Source organism: Saccostrea echinata, unplaced genomic scaffold (assembly GCF_033153115.1).
Source record: "Saccostrea echinata isolate AGI-Se365-2 ecotype Australia unplaced genomic scaffold, CSIRO_AGI_Sech_v1 ptg000001l, whole genome shotgun sequence".
Lineage (NCBI taxonomy): Eukaryota > Metazoa > Mollusca > Bivalvia > Ostreida > Ostreidae > Saccostrea > Saccostrea echinata.
Window position 1 is genome coordinate 24,951,882 of NW_026889750.1, and position 21,117 is coordinate 24,972,998.

The 21,117-nt window shown below is 33.3% G+C and overlaps 2 protein-coding genes and 1 non-coding gene across 4 annotated transcripts in view; all 3 read right to left on the minus strand.

Moving 5' to 3' along the window:
• The window catches only part of LOC133187886 (ATPase inhibitor mai-2, mitochondrial-like), a 195,840-nt gene that overhangs the window by 13,618 nt on the left and 161,105 nt on the right, over nt 1-21,117 (minus strand). The window contains exon 1 of one of the 2 annotated variants that reach the window (XM_061323294.1): nt 12,695-12,698. The exons of the other annotated variant lie outside the window; for it this stretch is intronic. The gene's annotated coding sequence lies outside the window, so the exon portion shown is untranslated. Of the gene's footprint in view, nt 1-12,694; nt 12,699-21,117 lie in introns of those variants that run through there. 2 annotated transcript variants of the gene reach the window in all.
• On the minus strand, nt 4,662-13,471 carry LOC133187857 (translocating chain-associated membrane protein 1-like 1). The gene is made up of 12 exons (XM_061323255.1): nt 13,271-13,471; nt 12,014-12,077; nt 11,618-11,733; nt 10,111-10,227; nt 9,806-9,861; nt 9,537-9,621; nt 7,326-7,396; nt 7,027-7,137; nt 6,518-6,589; nt 6,294-6,365; nt 5,805-5,941; nt 4,662-5,607 (listed from the first exon to the last, which is right to left on the minus strand). Exons 1-12 carry the CDS (start codon nt 13,394-13,396, stop codon nt 5,516-5,518), a joined length of 1,119 nt encoding a protein of 372 aa, XP_061179239.1. The 5' UTR covers nt 13,397-13,471; the 3' UTR covers nt 4,662-5,515.
• Trnat-ggu (transfer RNA threonine (anticodon GGU)) lies at nt 20,721-20,793 on the minus strand. Its single transcript has one exon. It is a non-coding gene; the product is annotated as a tRNA-Thr (tRNA).

Sequence of the window (21,117 nt, forward strand, 5' to 3'; positions counted from 1 at the left end):
TTTTAAGAACAAATAAAAAGACCATGACTATAGTTACATCTATAATATATAGTTAACAATAGTGTAAAAATAGCCATGAGCATTCATTCAACCCTCTTAACAATTTTATGAGAAAAAAAGGCCTGGGAGTCTATATCGGGAGGAAGGGGGAGGGGTCCTGTTCTCAAGTACCTGTGACACTTTGATAAAATTGTAGCCTTCCTAAAGTTACTTGAATTGCAAAGATAATATATTTCTAAATTCAACAAAATCCTCTTCATATGCATGTATGAGTTATATTCTCTGTAAATAAAATAATTTCAGCCATGTACGCAGTATGTCTCTTGAATTATATTTTAGGTCAGCTGAGTCACTTAGGTGACCTCTAGTTATTTTCAGCTTCTTCGCTAGAACCGCATAAAATATGTAGGGGTGGGGGAAAACAAAAATTGTGAATTTCACAGTCCCCCGGAGGGCCTGAGGGATGGGTCTAAAACCATCAAAATTAAATCAATATTTTAAACTCTTCTTCTTTACTCCTAGACATCAAGCAATCAAACTGTTGCTATATTTGTAATAAGCTTTACACCCACTACCAAAATTAAAAAAAAAAAAATTCATGGCCCCCGGATCAGGGGTTCTGAAGTTGGGGGGGGGGGCTCTATTGATTATATAGCGAAAATATTATTTCTTTGAAAATCTTCTTGGTCTGCTCCTGAGCATCAAGTTAACAAACTAAGTACATGTACATAGTTATGATGAGCAAAGGTGCATCTTCGCTCCAAAATTGTGAACTTCATGACCCCAGGGTCAGGGGTTGTAGTGTTAGGGCGGGGCTCTGTTAATTATATAGCGAAAGTGCATGATTTCTCTGATTCTGGTCATCAATTAAGTTAATTAACAATCTGAGTACAAAGTGATGATGAACAAGGGTGCCTCTTCATTGCTCCTGGGTCGGGGATTCTGGTGCTAAGGCGGGGCGATATTGAATATATAGTGAAAATGCAATATTTCTTTGAAAATCTTCTCTGCTCCTGGGTATTTAGCAGATAAGCTAAGTGCATGATTATAATGAGCAAGGGTATCTCTTCCAAAATTGTGTCCACATGCAGGATCAGCAGCACTTTTGAATATATAGTGAAAATGCATAATTCTTTTGAAAATCATCTTCTCTGGTCCTGGGTATAAAGGAAAAATCTAATGGTTGTGATGAGCAAAGGTGCCTCTTCCAAAATTGTAAATTTCATGGTCCCTGGATTGGGGGCTGTCTATTGATAATTACATATAGTAAAAATGCAATATTTCCTTGAAAATCTTCTCTTCTCTTGTTATACACTATTAAGGAAACAAACTAATTTCATGGTTATAATGAGCAAGTGTGCCTCTTCCAAAATTATGAATTTCGTGACCCCAGGGTCGTGGGTTCCTCTTTCTTTTGCTCATGGACATATATTTCTTTACGAAACTTCTTAAAATAAGGCAAATTAAAACAAAGTGATATTCATCCGCTACTTCACCTTTACACATTCTACATTTTCTATTCCCCAATTGTTACCATATCATCCTGTCTCAATTTCAAGATTATGAGAGAGAAGTCTGATTTGACTATTTTGCTTTTTGTCCCCGCTTTCGTGAAAGCGATGGGACATTAAATCTTATTCATCTTCCAGTCTGTCCGTCTGTCACAAAAACTTTAACCTTGGTCATAACGTTTTAATGAGAATAGAAAGGGCTTTCATATTTCACATGTACATTACCTGTGACAAGACCTTTCCAAATATACTATGATTTCTTACCCCGTGACCTTGAAGTTTGACATACTTTTCAATATTTTAATATTACTTTAAATTGGTCGTAACTTTTGAATAAGAAAAAAAAGGTTTCATATTAAATATGCTCATTACCTGTGAAAAGACCTTTCCAAATATACAATGATTTTTGATCCAGTGATCTTGAAGTTTGACCTACTTTTCAAAAATTTTATCTTTGCTTAATTATATCTTTTGATTGAGAAAAGATAGGGCTTTCAAATTTGACATGCGCATTATGTGAGAAGACGTTTCTGAACATGCGGAGATTTTCTACCCCTTGACCTTAATGTTTGACCTAATTTTCAAAAATGTTAACTGTGGTGATTACTTTTGAATGAGATATGATAGGACGTTCATATTTGACAAGTGCATTACCTGTGTCAAAATGTTTCTGAATATGCTATATTTGACCCAGTGACCTTGACCTTAAAGTTTGACCTAATTTCCAAACGTTATCTTTGCATTGTGTCAAAATGTTTCTGAATGTGCTATGATATTTGACTTGACCTTAGAGTTTGACATAATTTTCAAACATTTTATCAGTGTCGCTAACTTGTGAAGGAGCGAAGATTGGGCATTTATATTTGACACGTGCGTTACCTGTGACAAGTACGTGTATTTCCAAATGTACTATGATTTTTAACCCCATAACCTTGACCTTGAAGTTTACTTAATTTAAAAAAAATTAATATAGTTGATAACTCTGGATTGAGAGAATATTGGCATTTACATTTGACACGTGCATTACCTGTTTCAAGACTTTTGCGATTGTGTACTCTGGTTTTTTGACCTCGTGACCTTGACCTTTTTATTGTACATTTATAATAACTTTTGAATGGGAGAAGATAGGGCTTTCATATTTCTACATGCACATTACCTATGACAATACCTTTCAGAAAATATATAATTTTTGACTTTATGACCTTGAAGCTTGACTTATAAAAATTTTTAACCTTGACCATAATCTTTATGCTCCAGAAGAGACAGGGCTTTCATATTTTTTTTTCACATGTGCATTACTTGTGACCTTTTGGATTGTATTATATTTGACCTCATGACCTTGATGTTTGGTGAAGTTTGACACACAAACGAGACAGTAACAATATGCCATAAATAATGGCATCCCATCCAATAATACACCGAAAACAGGGGACCACAAATTGTTTAATTTGCTTATTGTGCATAAAAGATATAGGCTTACAAAGGGTCTTTTACATGTTCATAAATATTCCTATTTGATAAACCATCGATTTTGTCCAATAGATTTTGAACACAAATGTCAATCTTTGTTTTATAATTATTGGGAATTTTTTTTTACAGCTAGCTCTGTCCATACCAAATATATCAACAAGAAGCAATCGGAAACATCAATTATGTTACTCCTCACTAAATAAACAAGCATTTCCAAAGCTTCAACAGGATTCATTGTAACTTTACTGGTAGACTTTCAAAGAGTATCAATGAGAACACAGTTGTTGACTTTAATACTGAAAGACAAAAAGATCCCAAAGGTCCTTAAACAATAAGTTCCTAAACTGGGAGCTCAAAGAAAAACCTTTAAAATTCACATGCTTGATTTTGGAAAATTTATTCATATTGCCTTATTTTAATTTCTAAAGATACATTCTTAAATGACATACTAACCATCACTTTTCTACTTATTTATTATATACTATTACAAGGAAACTGCAATGCCTAGAAAAATGACATATAAAAAGTATTATTATTTGGTTCACAATCCACAAAGTTTTCTTACCGAAATAAAAAGTCTCTAATTTAAAGCAAATATTTACTCTCATAAAAAAATGTCACTAAATCAACAAATTAATTAAAACTGTTTCATTTCTCATTATTTTAGCAAAAATAACATGGCAGTATATTACACACACAAACAGTGGTGTCAAACACACAGGATGTATACTCTGAGAACATGATATGACTAGGTAACCAACAACTGTTACTTTCACTTTCACCACTTACCCACATTTAAACCCCTCCTCCTCAGTTACACCTTGTCTACTTCACAACATTGAGGATTACATGTATACAAAACATTCTATCAACATTAAAATGGTACTGAAGCACTGTATATATACTGGTGTCTTGTGTTAAAAAATTACATTGAAAAATTTTCTTATCACCACATAATACTTGAATTTACTGTTTAACTGTCACAGAATAAAATGTAGATAAAGCAATCCATTACAAAAGATTACAAGAATGCATTGTTTTGTGCATTTTTTTTTAACTTGAGTGGGTTATTTATCAAAAGGGTGAAATGCAGATAAAATATAAACAATTACGAAAGGTTAAAAAAAAATTCAGCTTTTGAGCATGAAAGTTACTTCACCTTCTCAAGTTGTACATTGCTTTTGCTATAATTGTCTTTCGGTTTAACTGTCTTTGAGACACTGGACTTGACTATTCTTAACGTCCGAGTTAACCAAAAATGCTCAGTACATGTATTTGAAAAAAAAGTCATCTAAGAAAACATTGGAAAAAAAAATCATTGAAACTATCTTAATATTAAACAGGTATTACATTTAATACTTCAAACATCAAACAGTTTAAATTGTCCCTCTCGGAGGGAAATATATTGACACTTGTCCACTAATGTTCATTCATAAATTGTACTGACCATTTTTTTCTCTTCCCCCCTCCCCCCCCCCCCCCCCCCTCTCTCTCTCTCTCTATTTTTTTTTTTTTTTTTTTTTAATATTTGGTGATTTTTTGCTGAGGTACATGTAAAAAAGAAAAAAGAACAAAAAAACACACACAGTTCAATGTCAGAGGTTTTTTGTTTACGTCTTATTCCACAGTGTTTGTTTTTCTGAACAAGGATTAATCTCTGATAATAGAGAGGTTGAGATCTTAAACTTGTACGTGTGCATAATCTTTGACATACACATTTTTGTAATTTGTCTGTTGAGATTTTAATGGAGTGTAACGTGAATGCCTACACTGTGATTGGTGGTTTCTGTTTCAACTATTTAGTAGTTTTATGACATTAGTTAATAAGCAAAACATGGTTAAAACAATTGTGCTCATGAAACTAAACATCCTAAATAATGTACAATAACATTTTCCCACAAAAATTGACTAATTTTTATTACAAAAGCTACAAGTTTACACTTATGTGTAGATACCATTCTACAAGTTGTAGAAACATGTAGAAAACTTGTCGGCACTAAAACTGATGACGTAGTACGGGAGGAATTTAGGGAATTCCCATACTAGACGTACCCGTACATGTATTAAATCTCAACCTCTCTAATGACATAAGTTTGCATTATGTGTTACAAAAATTAAAATCCTACAAATGTATCATTTGTATGTACTAAAAAGAAATGTAACAATTACATTAATCACTCTAAAACAAAATGTTGAAGATTTTCCTCATATTGCAAGTGACTTCAAAACAACCATGTTTCTATAAATATATAATCATTTAAAAATCAATCAATTTGGCAGAGGAATAAGTATATACACTGCTACAAACAATAACCAAACAAACTGCAAAATTTTATAAGCAACTTCTGAACTTAGTAACTGATGTTAATTATCTTAAAACATTCTCTTTTAATAACAACACCAGTTTTCTTTGCTTTTTAAAAAAATATGAAAAGATATTCAAGATAAACAAGAAAAATTCAGATCCTTTTTTTTTTAACCTCGGTTGTGTGATGACTTGCTTCACCAGTACTTGGCCATTAGATGGTGTTCTGTTAGTTTTTCTTGACCCGTCTGGCTCGGATGCCGTTCTCGGTGGCAGTATTCTGGTCAGCCTCTGGCAGTGAGCTTATATCCTCGTCGGAAGCTACATTACAATAACAATTCAATAAACAGAGAGAGAGGACATGATTTTGTAATTTCAAAGTAAAATTTAGTTTGCTGAAAATTTAAAGTCAAGACTTTTAAAAGGTCAGTTTTATTAAGGTCAGTTGGACTGTTGACATCTTGTAATCTGTCTTAGAAAAAATTCTCATAAGCAACAGACTTCCCAAGTGAACTTACCCTTAGATTTAGTTTTCTTTGGAGATCTAAGCTTCCTGGAAGCAGCTCCCCGTTCCCTCATTCTTCTGAGGTGGAAGTTAATGAAGTTCCACATCATCCAGGCCTGCAGGAGACAAACAGCAGCCAGACAGTTTATCCTACAAACATAAAAGCAATTCAAAACACTCTGATCCACCAAATGTATATACATTTTACAAATTTTCTTGAATTGACCTTTGAAATGAAAAAGATAGCAAACAAAGACTTTTCACAAATAATTTACTTTTCTCAAATAATTTATCATCAATTGTACAACTTTTCACATTGATTTTATGGATACAAGTAGGTTGTGTGTCAAACAAAGAAGACAATGCCTGATTTTGATGTCAATCAAATCAGACCAGAACCAGAAAAATAATCTTCCATGCCACATCCATGTAAATTAGGAAGACTTAATCAATATTTATACTCTGTACTAGCAGAGATAGATGTAAATATCTTGAATACTACCTAATCATCTGAGTATTGTAATTCCCTGTTGCTACATCAATATTAGGTTGGTTGGTCTGCTCTAAACCATACCTGCAGAAATATGCAAAAGTTGCATGAAAAAAGAAATAAAATTTAAATGCCATAATTGATATTAAATCCTACATGTACATTTCTTTAAAGATAGTTAAAAATTGTTTTCAACCATCATCGACTCATTTTAATGTTTGTTTTGCAGAACTTACCAGAAGGTTAAGACAGACAAGGTAATAGTTCCCAGTCTAACTAGCACAAACAAAGCATTGAAAACCATAAATCTACAAAGAAAAATTCAGTAATGATGTCTGGTAGACAGATACATGTAATTTCTTCTTAAAATGACTAGATTTGATACTATTTTACGTACATTAAATTGCTACTCTATCCTTCATATCTGTAAACAAATATTTAATGAAAGTTCCTGGATAAGAATTTACTTACATACATGTATATGTATAACATATACATCTGTATTTTTGATTTTTAGCAATAAAAAAATGTAAATACATGTAAATGGATAATTCAAGGATTAAATGATATTTCTGGCAATGAACATATAGTAAATACGCAAGTAGCAAATGAATGCAGCTATCTGCATAACCAGTGAAGGCTTCATACCTTAATGAGATTGAATTGTACACTGTGTACAGCTTTTTTATTTTATTTTTTTAGATTCTCCTATCAGTTGTTAGCTTTTATCAACTTTTATGCATACCCATGATTGGCTAAGTCAGTTTTCTCGGCAAAATACAAAAGACGAGCAAGATGGAAGACAAATTCTACTGCGTAGTGAAGAACGATCATACAGAGGGCTACCCTGTTGAAACTAAAAGGGAACAAAAAAATGACATGAAGTAGCACTCAATATTCAAACAAGAAGCAAAGCTTCTACAAACTGATTAATTGTATGTTTCTCTAAAATATATGAGATTGTATCAAAATACAGCTACATGTATATGAAAATTTTACAAAATCCTGCAAATACATTTTCTAAAATAAAGTTTTTATACTTACTTTAAAAAGAAAGCTCCTGATATGAATACAAGGTAAAGAACTGCATACTGAATTCTAGATGACATCTCGTCCTGTTTACCAAAAAAAAAAAAAAAATTGGCATTCAGTAAAATTGATGCTGACAAATTGCAATGTAAAGATAAGGGATCCACGCTGCAGGGTTTTCAATAATTTTGAAGTGAAGAGTTGAATTTATTCATTCACTTGAAGAGGCTGTTTTAGAATTATTTTCAAACAAGATGTTTTTGTGAAACACTGATGCCCCCATATTGCAGCTTATGCAGGGTTGTGATTAACTTTTGAAACCTTGGGGGCCATGTGGGCTCCAAACTTTTCAAATTTTATGGGCCCACAATGTGATCTAAGGGCCCACATTATATGTAAATTAAAAATAACAACAACAAAAATCCTAAATTTTTCTAATTGATTTTTTTTATTCATAGTATTGATATGTTCGCAGTATATGAATTTTTGTCACATTTTCTCTTTTCTAAAAACTTTGATCTGATAATATGTTCAATACATTTTGTAGTGTTTAACTTATACAACTGAAGCTTCTATGGTTAAACAAGGGGGCATATTAAATAATAAATTACATACAGCCTGTGATCAGGTGATGAAGTTTGATTCCGATCTTTTATTGTATGCATTTGACACGGTAATTCAAATTCTAACTGTGAATAACTAGTCCAGATGGAGTGTGTGACAACCATAGCCGATTGTTACAATATTTCTGTTTGAACAATCTCAAACATTTGCTCTGCAAGACTTGTATCAACGGAGATTGAACCGCTTCGATTGCCATGTTTGATCTTAGTCATGTATATGTTTGAATAATATGCTTGTACGCAACACAAATAATCTAGGTTAGTAGAGCGTTTTCTTAAAAACTGAAAGTACATAAAAATATAAAACTGAAATGTGATTATGTTCCAGTAAAAAATCGTTCGCCATGTGGGCGACCATATTTTTAATGTCTAATCGCCCACAGCAAATTTTACTAGCATTTGCAAGTGGGCGAGTGGTTATCCACAACCCTGTTATGGTGAAGGTTAATGTTTCTCAAATGCAAGTCAAAATCCAGGCCAAAAGATAAAAAATGTTGGTATACCCAAAGAAAGGTCTTGTCTCAAGGAATATACCTGTGAAACTTGAAAGCCCTAGCTGCAACTGTAAACTGTCAAGGTCAAGGTCAAAGTTGTTGGTATCCAAAGGAAAGTCTTGTCACAAGGAATACATATGTGAAGTATGAAAGTCCTAGCTCCAACCATTCAAAAGTTACAGCCAAGGTTAAAGTTTTTCAAAAGTAGGTCAAACTGATAGGTCAAGGTCAAAGGGTCAAAGAGGTTGATATCCAAAGGAAGGTCTTGTCACAAGGAATACTTTTGTGAAGTTTGAAACCCTAAGCACCAACTGTTCAAAAGATATGGCTTAGGTTAATGTTTTTCAAAAGTAGGTCAAATTCCAAGGTCAAGGTCAAAAGGTCAAAGTTGTTGGTATCCAAAGGAAGGCCTTGTCACAAAGATTGAATATGTGAAGTTTGAAACCCCTAGCACCAACTGTTCAGAAGTTATGGCCAAGGTTAAAGTCTCATAAATTTTTGCAAAAGTGGGTTAAACTCCAAGGTCAAGGTCAAAAGGTCAAATACGATGGTACCCAAAGAAAGGTCTTGTCACAAGGAATACACATGTGAAATATGAAAGTCATGGCTTCAACCAATAAAAAGTTATGGGCAAGGTTAAAGTTGACAACAGACAAACAGACAGACAGGACAAAAACAATATACCCCCGGGACCTTTCGATCCGGGGGTCATAAAAATTATTTTGCCAGTTATGAAATTTAAAGCGGCAACTTCCAATCATTGAAAAGGTGAAAAATTGTCTCCTTAATAAAAACCCTGCAAGCTGAATATTTCATTCAAACAAATTTGCAGATGAATGAAACACAACATTATCATTTTAGTCAATATAAACTGATATGTGGAACACACTTAAATCAGAAGAGCTTATTCCAGCCTTTGGCTCTGGTGAGCTAATAACCCACTGTATACTAGCTGATATCACCCAATATTAGATGAAAGAACCTTTTTTTAGAACCATCTTTCAAAATTTGCATTATTTTACTTCTAAGAAATATTCCATTTGAAGAAATTTTATTTTCCGAATAAAATATAGGGTCAATTAAGAACTGACTTCCCTTCTGAGTCATACCTTCTTTACTTTCTGAAAATAAAGCTCAGGAAAACAGTGGATCCAGTAGGAAATTTGCATGATGAAGAAAAATTTCACAATGAACCTGTAGACAATAAAAGTCATTGTAAACAACCATTTTCAGTCATGTGTTAATAATCATATTGCATTCTGAATCTTCCTTTTTTGCTCTAAATATGCCATCATCGATTCTTTTATTAGTCTTATGTATACTAAAATAATCATATATATGTAGAATGTTTTAAAACTACAGCAAAAAGCAGACTTACGAGAGCTCGCTATGAGGGTAATTTTCCCAAAGCTGGTTAATATTCACAAAACCTTCCTGTAAAACCAATGTCACAATATTTAGCAATGATTGGGTTAATTACACATGAAATTATGATCATGATATTTATTTACTACTTGAGTTAACAGCAAATCTCTTAATTTTTGCACACCTTGTTGGGAGACAATTATTGGGCAGTTGTGAGACAATTATTGGGCATTTAAAAAGAGAAATTTTGGCTATTGTTAAACAGAATCTTTATATCGCAATACAAAATTTTTGGAGATACCCATCCCTAATACTCACCTTGATGATGATGTCAGCACCCCAAACAGCAGAGGCTCCATAAAATGCCAGTAACTGCCCAGACTCGTTAAACTTGCTATGCTTTACTTTCGACAAATGCATTTTCCTGTTCAGTTTCTACATAATTAAAAAACAATTTGATATGAGACTATATCCTTCCATATGCTGATGTATATCATCTTCTTCGAACAATTATTTACAGAGAGAAAAGTTCCAAGGTACATGCTAAAAATAAGTTTCTTTCCTTGTAAGCAAACATACTGAACTTTTTTTTTTTAATACCTGAAGGTTACAACTGAATTATTAATTCAGCTAAATCCTGCAGTGAAATTTGCCATCCTATCTTACAAATAATGAAATGATCTGATCATTTTTTTTTAGGTCACCTGAGTTTACTCAGGTGACCTATTGCTATCTGTTTTCGTCCGTCATCCGTCATGCGTTAACATTTGAACATTTTCAGCATCTTCTCTGAAACCGCTTAACCAATTTCAACCAATTTTGGCCTATAGCATCTATGGGTGAAGGAGAACAAAAATTGTGAAATTCATAGCCCCTGCCCCCCTGGGGCCTGAGAGGTGGGGCAAAAACCACTAAAATTAATGCAATCTTTCAAAATCTTCTTCTTTACTCCTGGATATTAAGCAGTCAAACTGTTGGCATGATTGTAAAAAGCATTGAGCCCTCTACCAAAATTGTGAAATTCATGGCCCCAGGGTCAGGGGTTCTGGTGTTAGGGCGGGGCTCTGTTGAATTTATAGTGAAAATGCATTATTTCTTTAAAAATCTTCTCCTTTGCTCCTGGGTATTAAGCCGATGAACTATGTACATAGTTATGATGAGGAAGCGTGCCTCTTCCAAAATTGTGAATTTTATGGCCCCTGGGTCAGGGGTTCTGGTGATAGGGCAGGGCTCTAATATTATATAGTGAAAATGCATTAATTCTTTAACAATCTTCTCCTCCGCTCCTGGGTATTATGCCGATGATCTAAGTACATAGTTATGATGAGGAAGGGTGCTTCGTCCAAAATTGTGAATTTCATGGCCCCTGGGTCAGGGGTACCGTGAAGGGGGGGGGGGGGTCTAATGATTATATACTGAAAATGAATTAATGCTTTGAAAGCTGCTCTTTGGTATTAATCAAACATTTATGATGAGCAAGGGTGCCTTTTCCAAAGTTGTGAAATGGTTGTGGCCCCAGGGTCAGGGATTCCTGTGGGGTGGGGCAGTACTAATTATATAGTGGAAATGCATTTTTTTTGTTCCTCTGCTCTGCCCCTGGGTATTAAGTACTCAAAGTAAGCATGCTAACTGTATAGTTATGATGAGCAATGGTGACTTTTTCAAAATTGTGAATTTCATGGCCTCTGGTTAAAAATACGAACCAAATTCAATTGCTGGAAAGTTGTTACATGATACTCAGGTGACCTATAAGGCCCGTGGGCCTCTTGTTTTCTACAAAGGTGATTTATTTGCTATGATGATGTAATATGACTAAGAGACTTACATCAAGAATGTACTCCTGGATTACTGCATGGACCACGATACAGATGAGGAGGTAGAAAAACACACAAAATAGATCCTTCAGTCCCACCATGTAGCTTGTCACCTCCTCCCCAGTGTCTGTTCAAAAATACAAATGTAAATCAATTCCATCACTCATTTTAAACTCATATATATATATACACTTCTAATCAAAACATCATTTTTAAATTATAGAAGTCAAGTGCGAAGTTTAGATTAAAAGAAAACAATTTTATTTTCTGCTTTATATAGATCAATTTCTTTTTGGCATGCGATGCTGCAATAGACACCTGATGCACAATTTAAGCTCTGTTGTTTTAAGCCATATTAATCAATGGACAATAAGCAATAGAATTAAAATGGACTTGTAATAACCTACCATTGTTAATTTTAGTGACATTGTGCTGCAGTGTCACAAAGAGAGATGCCACTGGAGCCGTTGCCTGCAAATTAATATCAATAAATGTAAATCTTTTTAAGGCCAAATAAAAAAATATGTGTGGTTCCGGTTACCCGACCGTCCCTATTTTATACCCCCGACCCTAAGCTTTTTTTTGGCAATTTTCATATTTTTTTCGGAATTTTCCCCAATTTCCTTCAATAGCTTCGGTTTAAGTTTTAGTTTCAGCAATGACGGCCTCCTTGCAAAACATCGTGCAAGTGTTTAACAGTTTTAAATCCAAAGCAAGCTAGCATGTAGATGTCCCCTACCAATATTGACTAGTATTTTATCACACCACATCTAAATGCCACTTGCAAAGCAGTGATAGGTATTATTTAGAAAAATTAAAAAAAAATCATTTAAAAAAAAAACAAAAAAAAAAAAAAATTCCCTACCTACCTACCCTAATTTTTTTGGTGGTGTAACCGGAACCACACATATTTTTTTATTTGGCCTAAGGACAAAGTTAAAATTTGATCAAAAACATGATATAAGGATAAGTTTCTTGTAGTTCTATTTCCATCAGGTATAAAGGTCTAATTATGAGAATGTATAACATGCCTTATATATCTCTTGAACAACTTTATTTAATAAATCTATGTTAACTTTCTGGCAATGTCTGCTTTCAACAACCAAAAGAAGAATAAATCAGTGCCTAAGTTTCCATATCTGTCTCTATTAATTCGTTAAATATTAAATTCAAATGATTTACAATTCATATGCTTTTTGTTTATCTTTGAGTCTATCTGGCAAATTAAAAACATCTCCCTGTCACACCAGGAGATAATGATACATCCACAAATGTCATTTCCAAAGACAATATGCTTAAGAAATTGCATTGCATTTGTACTATCTATAAGATTAACTTGATGCATTGGTTTTGACCATGTTATTTTAATTGTCACATCTGGTTACGACCAAGTTTAATGTCTGTCTAAGCTTATATTTTTTTTCCTTTTAAAAATTTTGCAGACAGCTAAAACATCCAAATTTAAAATCACTGCCACGTCATTCTCCGATAATTATCTACTTTCACTTTCATTTAAATAATTACATTAAAATATCTTGCAAAAATCATGCTCTGGTTAAAAAATACAATGAAGTTTATGTAAAAACTCCAATATGCATCGATGGTGAAACACAGTTACAAACATATGGTACAATATTAAACATGCACTGTCACAATTATGATACCTGAAACATTAGTCCTATGACAAAAACCATGGCCACACATGACACAATGTCTGCGTGATTCTGGATGAAAAACTCATGGCTGAACACCGGAGGGTTCTTTGTGCTTCTCTGTCTTCGCATTCCCATCTTCTCGGCAGCTTGACTCGTGAAGTCGATGTGGCGATAAAGGCCGGCGTAAATGAAAGGAAGTTAACTCTGTTCTACCCACAATGCATTGTTATACTTGTTGTCAAATGTCACGTGACAGGGTTTCATGAGTTATTTCAAATGTCTGAGTGCATAAAGTATAAGATACATTATATAAATCAATAGTGTGATTTGATCATATCGAAAAGAATGTTAGTACATTTTAATGCTACATTCATGAAATCGACAACACGGAAGTAAATATGAACGTCGCCCAATCAAAATCCTCGTAGCTAATATTAATTTGGCGGGAAAATTTTGATGGAGGGCTGTTGTAAACATTGTGTAAATTACAAGAACACGTGTCATCCGGAGGTATCAGTGCATGCATTTGTTTATGAGTTGTAGTTTTGAGTGATACTATGTATAATTAAGAGTATATGATTTAATAATATTACTTGACACACTGAAAGATTCTGTTAAGAGTTATCACAATTTCAAGTGTTGGAGGAAGAAGTAGACACTATTATTAAGAAACACAATTCTGTATATCGGTTTTTGATTTCAATGAAAGGTGTTGCAATGGAAACAAAAAAAAAAAAAAGAAGAAGAAGAAATTTCTGTGAAATGCTTTCAAAACGCAACTCCTCCTGATCCTTCAGTTTTGGTCTGATTTTGATATAACTTGGCACACAGGTAGACTGCACTAAGATACATAATTCTATTTATTATATGATTGAACAATTCCCATCTCCCTGATTGGCTGAAATCCAATGTTAGAAAAATACTACGTTATATTGACCTGCACATGATCTTCCAGGTTAATATAAGGAATTATTTATTCTACATTGGACCAAAAATAGACAGGGAAATTCTAAATTGATGAAATTAGTTTTGGAAAGTTATTTCGCTTGCACCTGACTTCCACTCATATGATCAGAACATAACATTAAGGCACAAAGGTTCTTGGTGGAGGGGGGGCGGGGTTGGCTGCAGGTGGCCTGACCCTCTCCGCACCTTTTAAGAATGTTGTTTTAAGTTAAATTTTAAGGATAAAAAATTTCAATGAAAGCCTTCCTCCCGTCGAAAAGTTTATGGACCTTTACATCCCACCAAATAATTTTTTTTCTTTTAATGCCCCCTTTTTCAAAATCAATCCTATATATGTGCCTGACATTTATTTTTTCTACATTGCACCTAAACTAGAATTAAAAATTCCAAAATAATACAATTGGTTTTTTTATGCCTGTTTCTCTCATTATGTTCGACTAGTACTTCAATAGATGTGAACAAGTAAGATGGCACGGATTGCTTAATGAGTGCATGTCATTTAATCATTGAATCATATAATAAAACAATTATTGCTGTTTTATCGGTCAATATGATGATTTAGCCACCTTTGAAGTACAATATTCACCTCGCCCTTCAGGCTTGGTGAATAATGTACTCCTCAGGTGCCTAACTCATCGTATTGACCTAAAAAAAACAGCAATAATTGTATATTATTGGCTGTTGATTTCAATAAACTATATTGCCGCGGTTGCTAAAAATATTACGGATGGCAATTGAATGTACAAAATATGTACATAATTGCTAATCGGTTAACCACGTCATTTCCGACAATTAACCTGTTAATCATATCAAAATCAGGGTTGTCCCTAAGAATTGAAATAGAAAGGGACATTTGGAAAGTAGAAGGGGATCTGGGGTTTCTCCCCTAATTGGAAGTTTAGAAGGAGTACAAAAATAATAGGGGGATTACATCATTATAGGCGGGGAAATTCCTCAGCCCCTGGGTCTTAGGGACAACTCTGCAAAATATATATATTGGCATATTTTTTCATGTAAGCTCTATTCATATACACAAGAAGAATAAAAAAAACTTTAGAAGTTAGAAACATTCTGTTTTTGATTATGCTTGCATGAGAAAACCATATATCTTATTTCAATAGGCAGGAAAAAATTTAGGAAACCATAAAACTGACATGCCTGAGAAATCAGAGACATTGAAAATTTTCCGGAGCAGATCTCACACAAGTTCATGCTGCACTGCCGCCATAATCTGAACTAAGTCTGAACTATCAATAAGACAGTTAATTTAAAATGTTTGTTTAAAAATATAATTTTAAATAAAACAGCAAAGGATAGATGGGGTAAGATACACATTATTATACAATTGAACTTTGTTACCTCAAACTCCGATATATCAAATATTAATGGTATGTCAAAGTTAATTTTCTTTATGTAATTTACCCTCAATATCTTGAACCCTCAGATATCTTGAAGTTTTTTCTTGGTTCTATCAAGTTCAAGATTATAGGCTAGACTGTAATCAATTCACAGTAATTAACGGTGAGTCGGTGATTTAATTGATATCATTAAAATAATACCGGGCAGGCTGAGTAGCAACGTGATGTTTTTAAAAACGGTAACACTTCTGAATCAAAAAATAACCATTTACCTCACGATCTCATATGAGCCATATTTACCTCCAAATCAGCTTAAGTTGATATGTGAAAACACCTACTTATTTACTTTATACAGAGTTAAATTTTATTTTAAGAAAATTGCATTCAAATTTACATAATTATATTTTAATTTTTTTGAATGAACTGATTACAGAATTTTTGAACCAATTACCATTATTCCGTCCAAGTAATTGGTTAACCGGTTACAAATTGACATCCCTAAAACATAGAAATTTCTGTGAAATACTCAAAATTAAAATGCTACTCCTCCTACAGTTTAGGTCTTATTTCAGTAAGACTTGGTACACAAGTAGACTATACTGAGATAAATAATTCTTTATATTGGTTTTTTGATTTTGATAATTGATGTTTTTATGGTTACTATAAATAGAAATTTCTGTGAAATTCTTTCAAAACATTACTCTTCCTACAGTTTTGGTTAGATTTTCAATTAGACTAGGTACACAAATAGTCGATACTAAGATACATCTTTATTACTTAATTACACACCAGTAGAGCTACAGTCTCACCAGAGACTTCTGGTTAAGGTAGATTTCCTAGAAGGATACATTATCAATAAATTATCTTTTTCTGTACATGTATCTAGAGTCCCAAGTAGAAAGATATGACAAGAGGAGAACACATACATGTATTAAAAGTGGGAAAAACTGAGAAGACTGAACATACTTTGTGTTTCACTTAGATAAGTATTTATCTTTGGAAAAACTATAATAAATTGAAGTGAATTCATCAGACATATGATAATGGTATGGGCATAGTATCTGCTGTTGGTAAATGATAGTATAGATCTGCCTTTAAGAGTGTTCTCGAATTATAGCCCCACCCCTTCACAATTCACAAATGACTTTGCTCAGGTTATTTTTAGCTCACCTGAACTGAAAGCTCAAGTGAGCTTTTCTGATCACCCTTTATCTGGCATCTGTCTGTCCATCTGTTTCAACTTGTCAAGAAGAAATGAAACTAATGTGAAAGCCTCCTGAAACAATGAAGATACTAAATTGTTTAAATCATGGCTCCCTGGGGTAGGGTGAAGCCACAATAGGGGTTAAAATTTTATATTGGAATATATATGTACATGTATATAGGATTTTTTTTTAATCTGAAAAGTTGAAACTTACATGAAAGCTTTCTGTTAAATAATTATAATATTGGTTCTAAACTGTTCTGAATCAAATCATGGTCCAGTGGACATGGTGGAAACACGAAGCACAATAAGGGGAAGTTTGACATTGGACTATATAAGATAAAATTTTAAAATCATCTTATCTGGATGAAATTTACTTAATGCATGTATACAGCAGGGCTTTCAAAAAGATTAGAAACAGGCGGTACTTTTTTCAAAAATAGGAGGTACCTTGTGGAAGGGAATTTAATTAAATTTTTCTCTAACGAATATTTTGGCTGGTACATAATCATGATAAGTTTCAGCTGGGCAAAAGTACCGATGGTATCGGCACATTTTGAAAGGCCTGATACAGGAAAAAAAGATTTCTTCTTCAGAACTGCATTAGGCCATATTAGTCATATTAATATTGAGGAATCCCTATGTTTTGTGAAATCGGAGACCCTTTAGAATAGGGTGGGGCCATTATATGGGGTAATTATTTTTCATGGGAATTTATTAATCGATTATCAAAATTATAATCGATTATCTATAATCAAGGACCATCGATTTAAACGATTAATCTGTACATCTCTAGGGAGAACTAGATTTTCTTTGATTTATACTGCATGGTAATCATGGTTGTTTTTCATCAGATCAGGAAGATTTACTATGCATGGAATATTTGCCATTAGACTCGAGATGTGAAACAAACTCAGACAAAATTTTATTTTGACCACTGCTAACAATAAGGAAATATACCATGGAGAACTAACTAGCAAGAACTACACACACCTCTGAAAGAGACTGAAAACTGAGATCGTTGATGCTAAATATTTGATTGATATAAGTACTAAGTAATAATACAGGACTCTACATATGCTTCTGATGAAACTGATCAGTAGGTACTTGCATTTTAATGATACAATACTAATATAATTACAACCCAAAGGGGCATATAGACACTTGCATTGTTGATTCGTTTACAATTTTGAATTTAAATTACTTCAGCTGAATGAATTAAACATTAAATGAAAAGTCTTAATAATAATTCAATGACATTCTTCAGAACCATACACCAAATACCCATGTGTTATTATATAGGGCAGGGACGATATATGGAGATATCGATAATATCGATTCTCTTTGAGGATGATACACATATTGATACATATGAAATAAATATCGAAGTATCGCAAAGAAAATTCTGACTTATGTTTTTCCTTGTATGCTTAACATTTTCGGTTTAATAATTAAATTAAATATGCTAAAAATAAATATGAAATAAATAATAATTAACACCACTTGTGGTAAAATTATTTTGTTTTATAACAGGTATACAACTTCTTTGAATAAATTATTCTTATTTGTGCAGGAATGTTGTGTTCATTTCAATCCAAATAAAAGATTTTATAACCAATTCAACATATTGTGATACATATCATATCATGGCTCAAATATCGTGATACATATCGATATAGAAAAAGTTGTATCATCCCAGCCCTATGTGTTATAAATATGGCTCGTCAGCTCTGTTAAATGTTGTTTACATTTTCTAGGTGTGCTTGGTTTGCTACCAGACTGCACATATCATTGAATGTGAGGGTGCATTACATTACTGCAACTTTTTCATAATTATCATTACTGCTACCTACTCATTACCACTACAAAATAGTATACATTACCACTACAATTATATGTATACATTTTAATACCCACAGTGCCTACATTACCGCTACAATTATATGTATACATTACCCACAGTGCCTCTTCCGTTAGCCAGCACCTTATTCATGTACAGGTATAAAGTACAACATGTACATGCAGGTTTATTTTGCAGTGGCTTTGGCACTTGGGTAAAGGGAAATCAAATTTATTCAATTTAGGATAAGCCAAGTCCTCTTTAAAAGGGGAAATAATTATTCCGCCTGCAAATGAAGCTTAGGGGGTATTGGAATCAGCATGTCCATTCGTCTATCTGTAAGCATGATTTTGTCCCGACATTTTCTTCGAAACTACTGCATGGATTTTTCTGAAAATCTGCACACTCCTTATTTGGCATATATATATATATAAAGTTGTGCACCTGTTATTTTCATCTTGATTGGACAATTTTTCTTCATTTCAACAGGTGTTTTTAAAAAAAAATTTGGACTCGGTCATTTTGTTTTAGGTTTAAATGCAGCGTAAGGCCTAAAATCATCAAACTTTGTCAGCTAGCTGATGCATCTTGGGTAGATGATGTGTAGCACATTAAAGTTAGGACACTGTAACCTTTATTATATTTTCCACTACATTTTGGGAATGGGACCTGGACCTTTGGAATTGGGAATTTTAACAACATTTTATCACTTATTGGGAAATTATATACCATATATGACTATTCTCAAAGAAATAAACACTAATGATGCATAAATGTGAGCCTTTATTTAATTATTCAGAACTTTTAATCAGAGAAAAAACTAAATAACAAATTGTCAGCCATTAATTTACAGAACAAGGCTTCCCTTAACTTTTGTCTCTCCATTGATTTTCAACTTCAACCATAACATAGAGTTCATTTTTTTTTTTTTTTTTTTTTGGAAAATGAGGGTTTTTGCAATAGGGAATGGGGCTTAAAAATTCAGCCCTATATGGGGCAGTGGAAAATCCCTGGATCTAGAATCAAGAAACTTTGTCAGTTAGTGCGTCTGTAGAGAAATATGAGTTGCAGCTTACATCTGGGTCATTAACAATTAAAAATTGAAGTATTTAAAAAAAAAAAAAATCTGAAGTTTCAAGGGAGGTAATCTCTACAAATGTACGAGTAATGCAGTAGCCTAAAATATATACATAAGTGGCTTCCATTATTATCCTTGATGGTAATACACAGTTTTTTTCATGATATACAGCTTCAAAACATGTAAAACATGTTTTTAATAATAATAACATAAATATGCAACTAAAATGCAGACCAGTGCATCACACAGCAGATAGTGTAAATCCTCTGTCCCTTGGGAATAATCAGTTGAACATGCAAGGAGCATTTTGACATCTGTCCAGTTAAAGATTAATTAATGAGTAGTATAGGAAGGCTGTCTTTATCATTTCTGTTAGAGCATTTCTGATCAAGCAGGTGTTATCCATATCTCTTGGGTATTGTGCAGATTGTGTGTTGTTTTATGTCCTGAGGTATTGTGCAGAAGAATTAAAGATTTGGTGTCTAACTCCTATAATTGCAACCAATAGCATCAGTGAAATCAAATACATAGTTCTGAATGGCCAGTCTTTTATTTTCAAAATTAATTTGGTATAAAGTTATCAAAACTAATTTGATATTGAATAATAACGTATTTTATTATATACAGTCAAACCTCGTTGGGACCAAGAAAATACTTCGAGATATCTGAGGATTCTAGATATCCAGGGTAAAATACTAAAGGAATAAGCAGTTGGGACTTCCAAATCACTTCGACATACATGTACAGTGTATCCATGGTATTCGAGATATCAATGTTTGAAATATCAAAGTTCAACTGTAGCTAATAGTCTATAATAAAAACCTACCTTACTAAAAATGTAGAAAATTTTAGCATTCAATACCTTGGCATTTTATTGAACTCTCAGTTTGCAGTACATATACAAGTATGTCCTGAAACATTCGGAATTTGAGTGTTCAATATCGTTAGGTTGAAATTATAAACAAGCTTAGTTGCTTTACACATTTATTGTTGTCACAGGTGGTGAAAAATCAAGTCTCAACCGGGACTCGAACCCAGGGCCTCTGGCGTACCGTGCCAGCGCTCTAACCACTGAGCCACTGAGACCCGATATATTGACTGACTTTCACGCACCTGTGAACCCAGTGACATTGTTATTCTCTAAACTTTCAATCAGTTAAGTCCAGATACATGTACATTGTACCTTATTTTGTACACTGATAAAGGAAAATAAATAATAGCACCAAAATGTCCTTTATAATTTTCATCTACAGTCTTCAATCTCACAAGATTCTTTTCTAAGGATAGAGAATCTTCTGATCAACCATCGTCACCATGCAGACATCTCTGCTGTTTTTGTAACTTTCACCTGGGCACAGCATTTTTCTGATCTTTTAAAATTTGCACCAAACTCATTTTTTTAAAAGATCA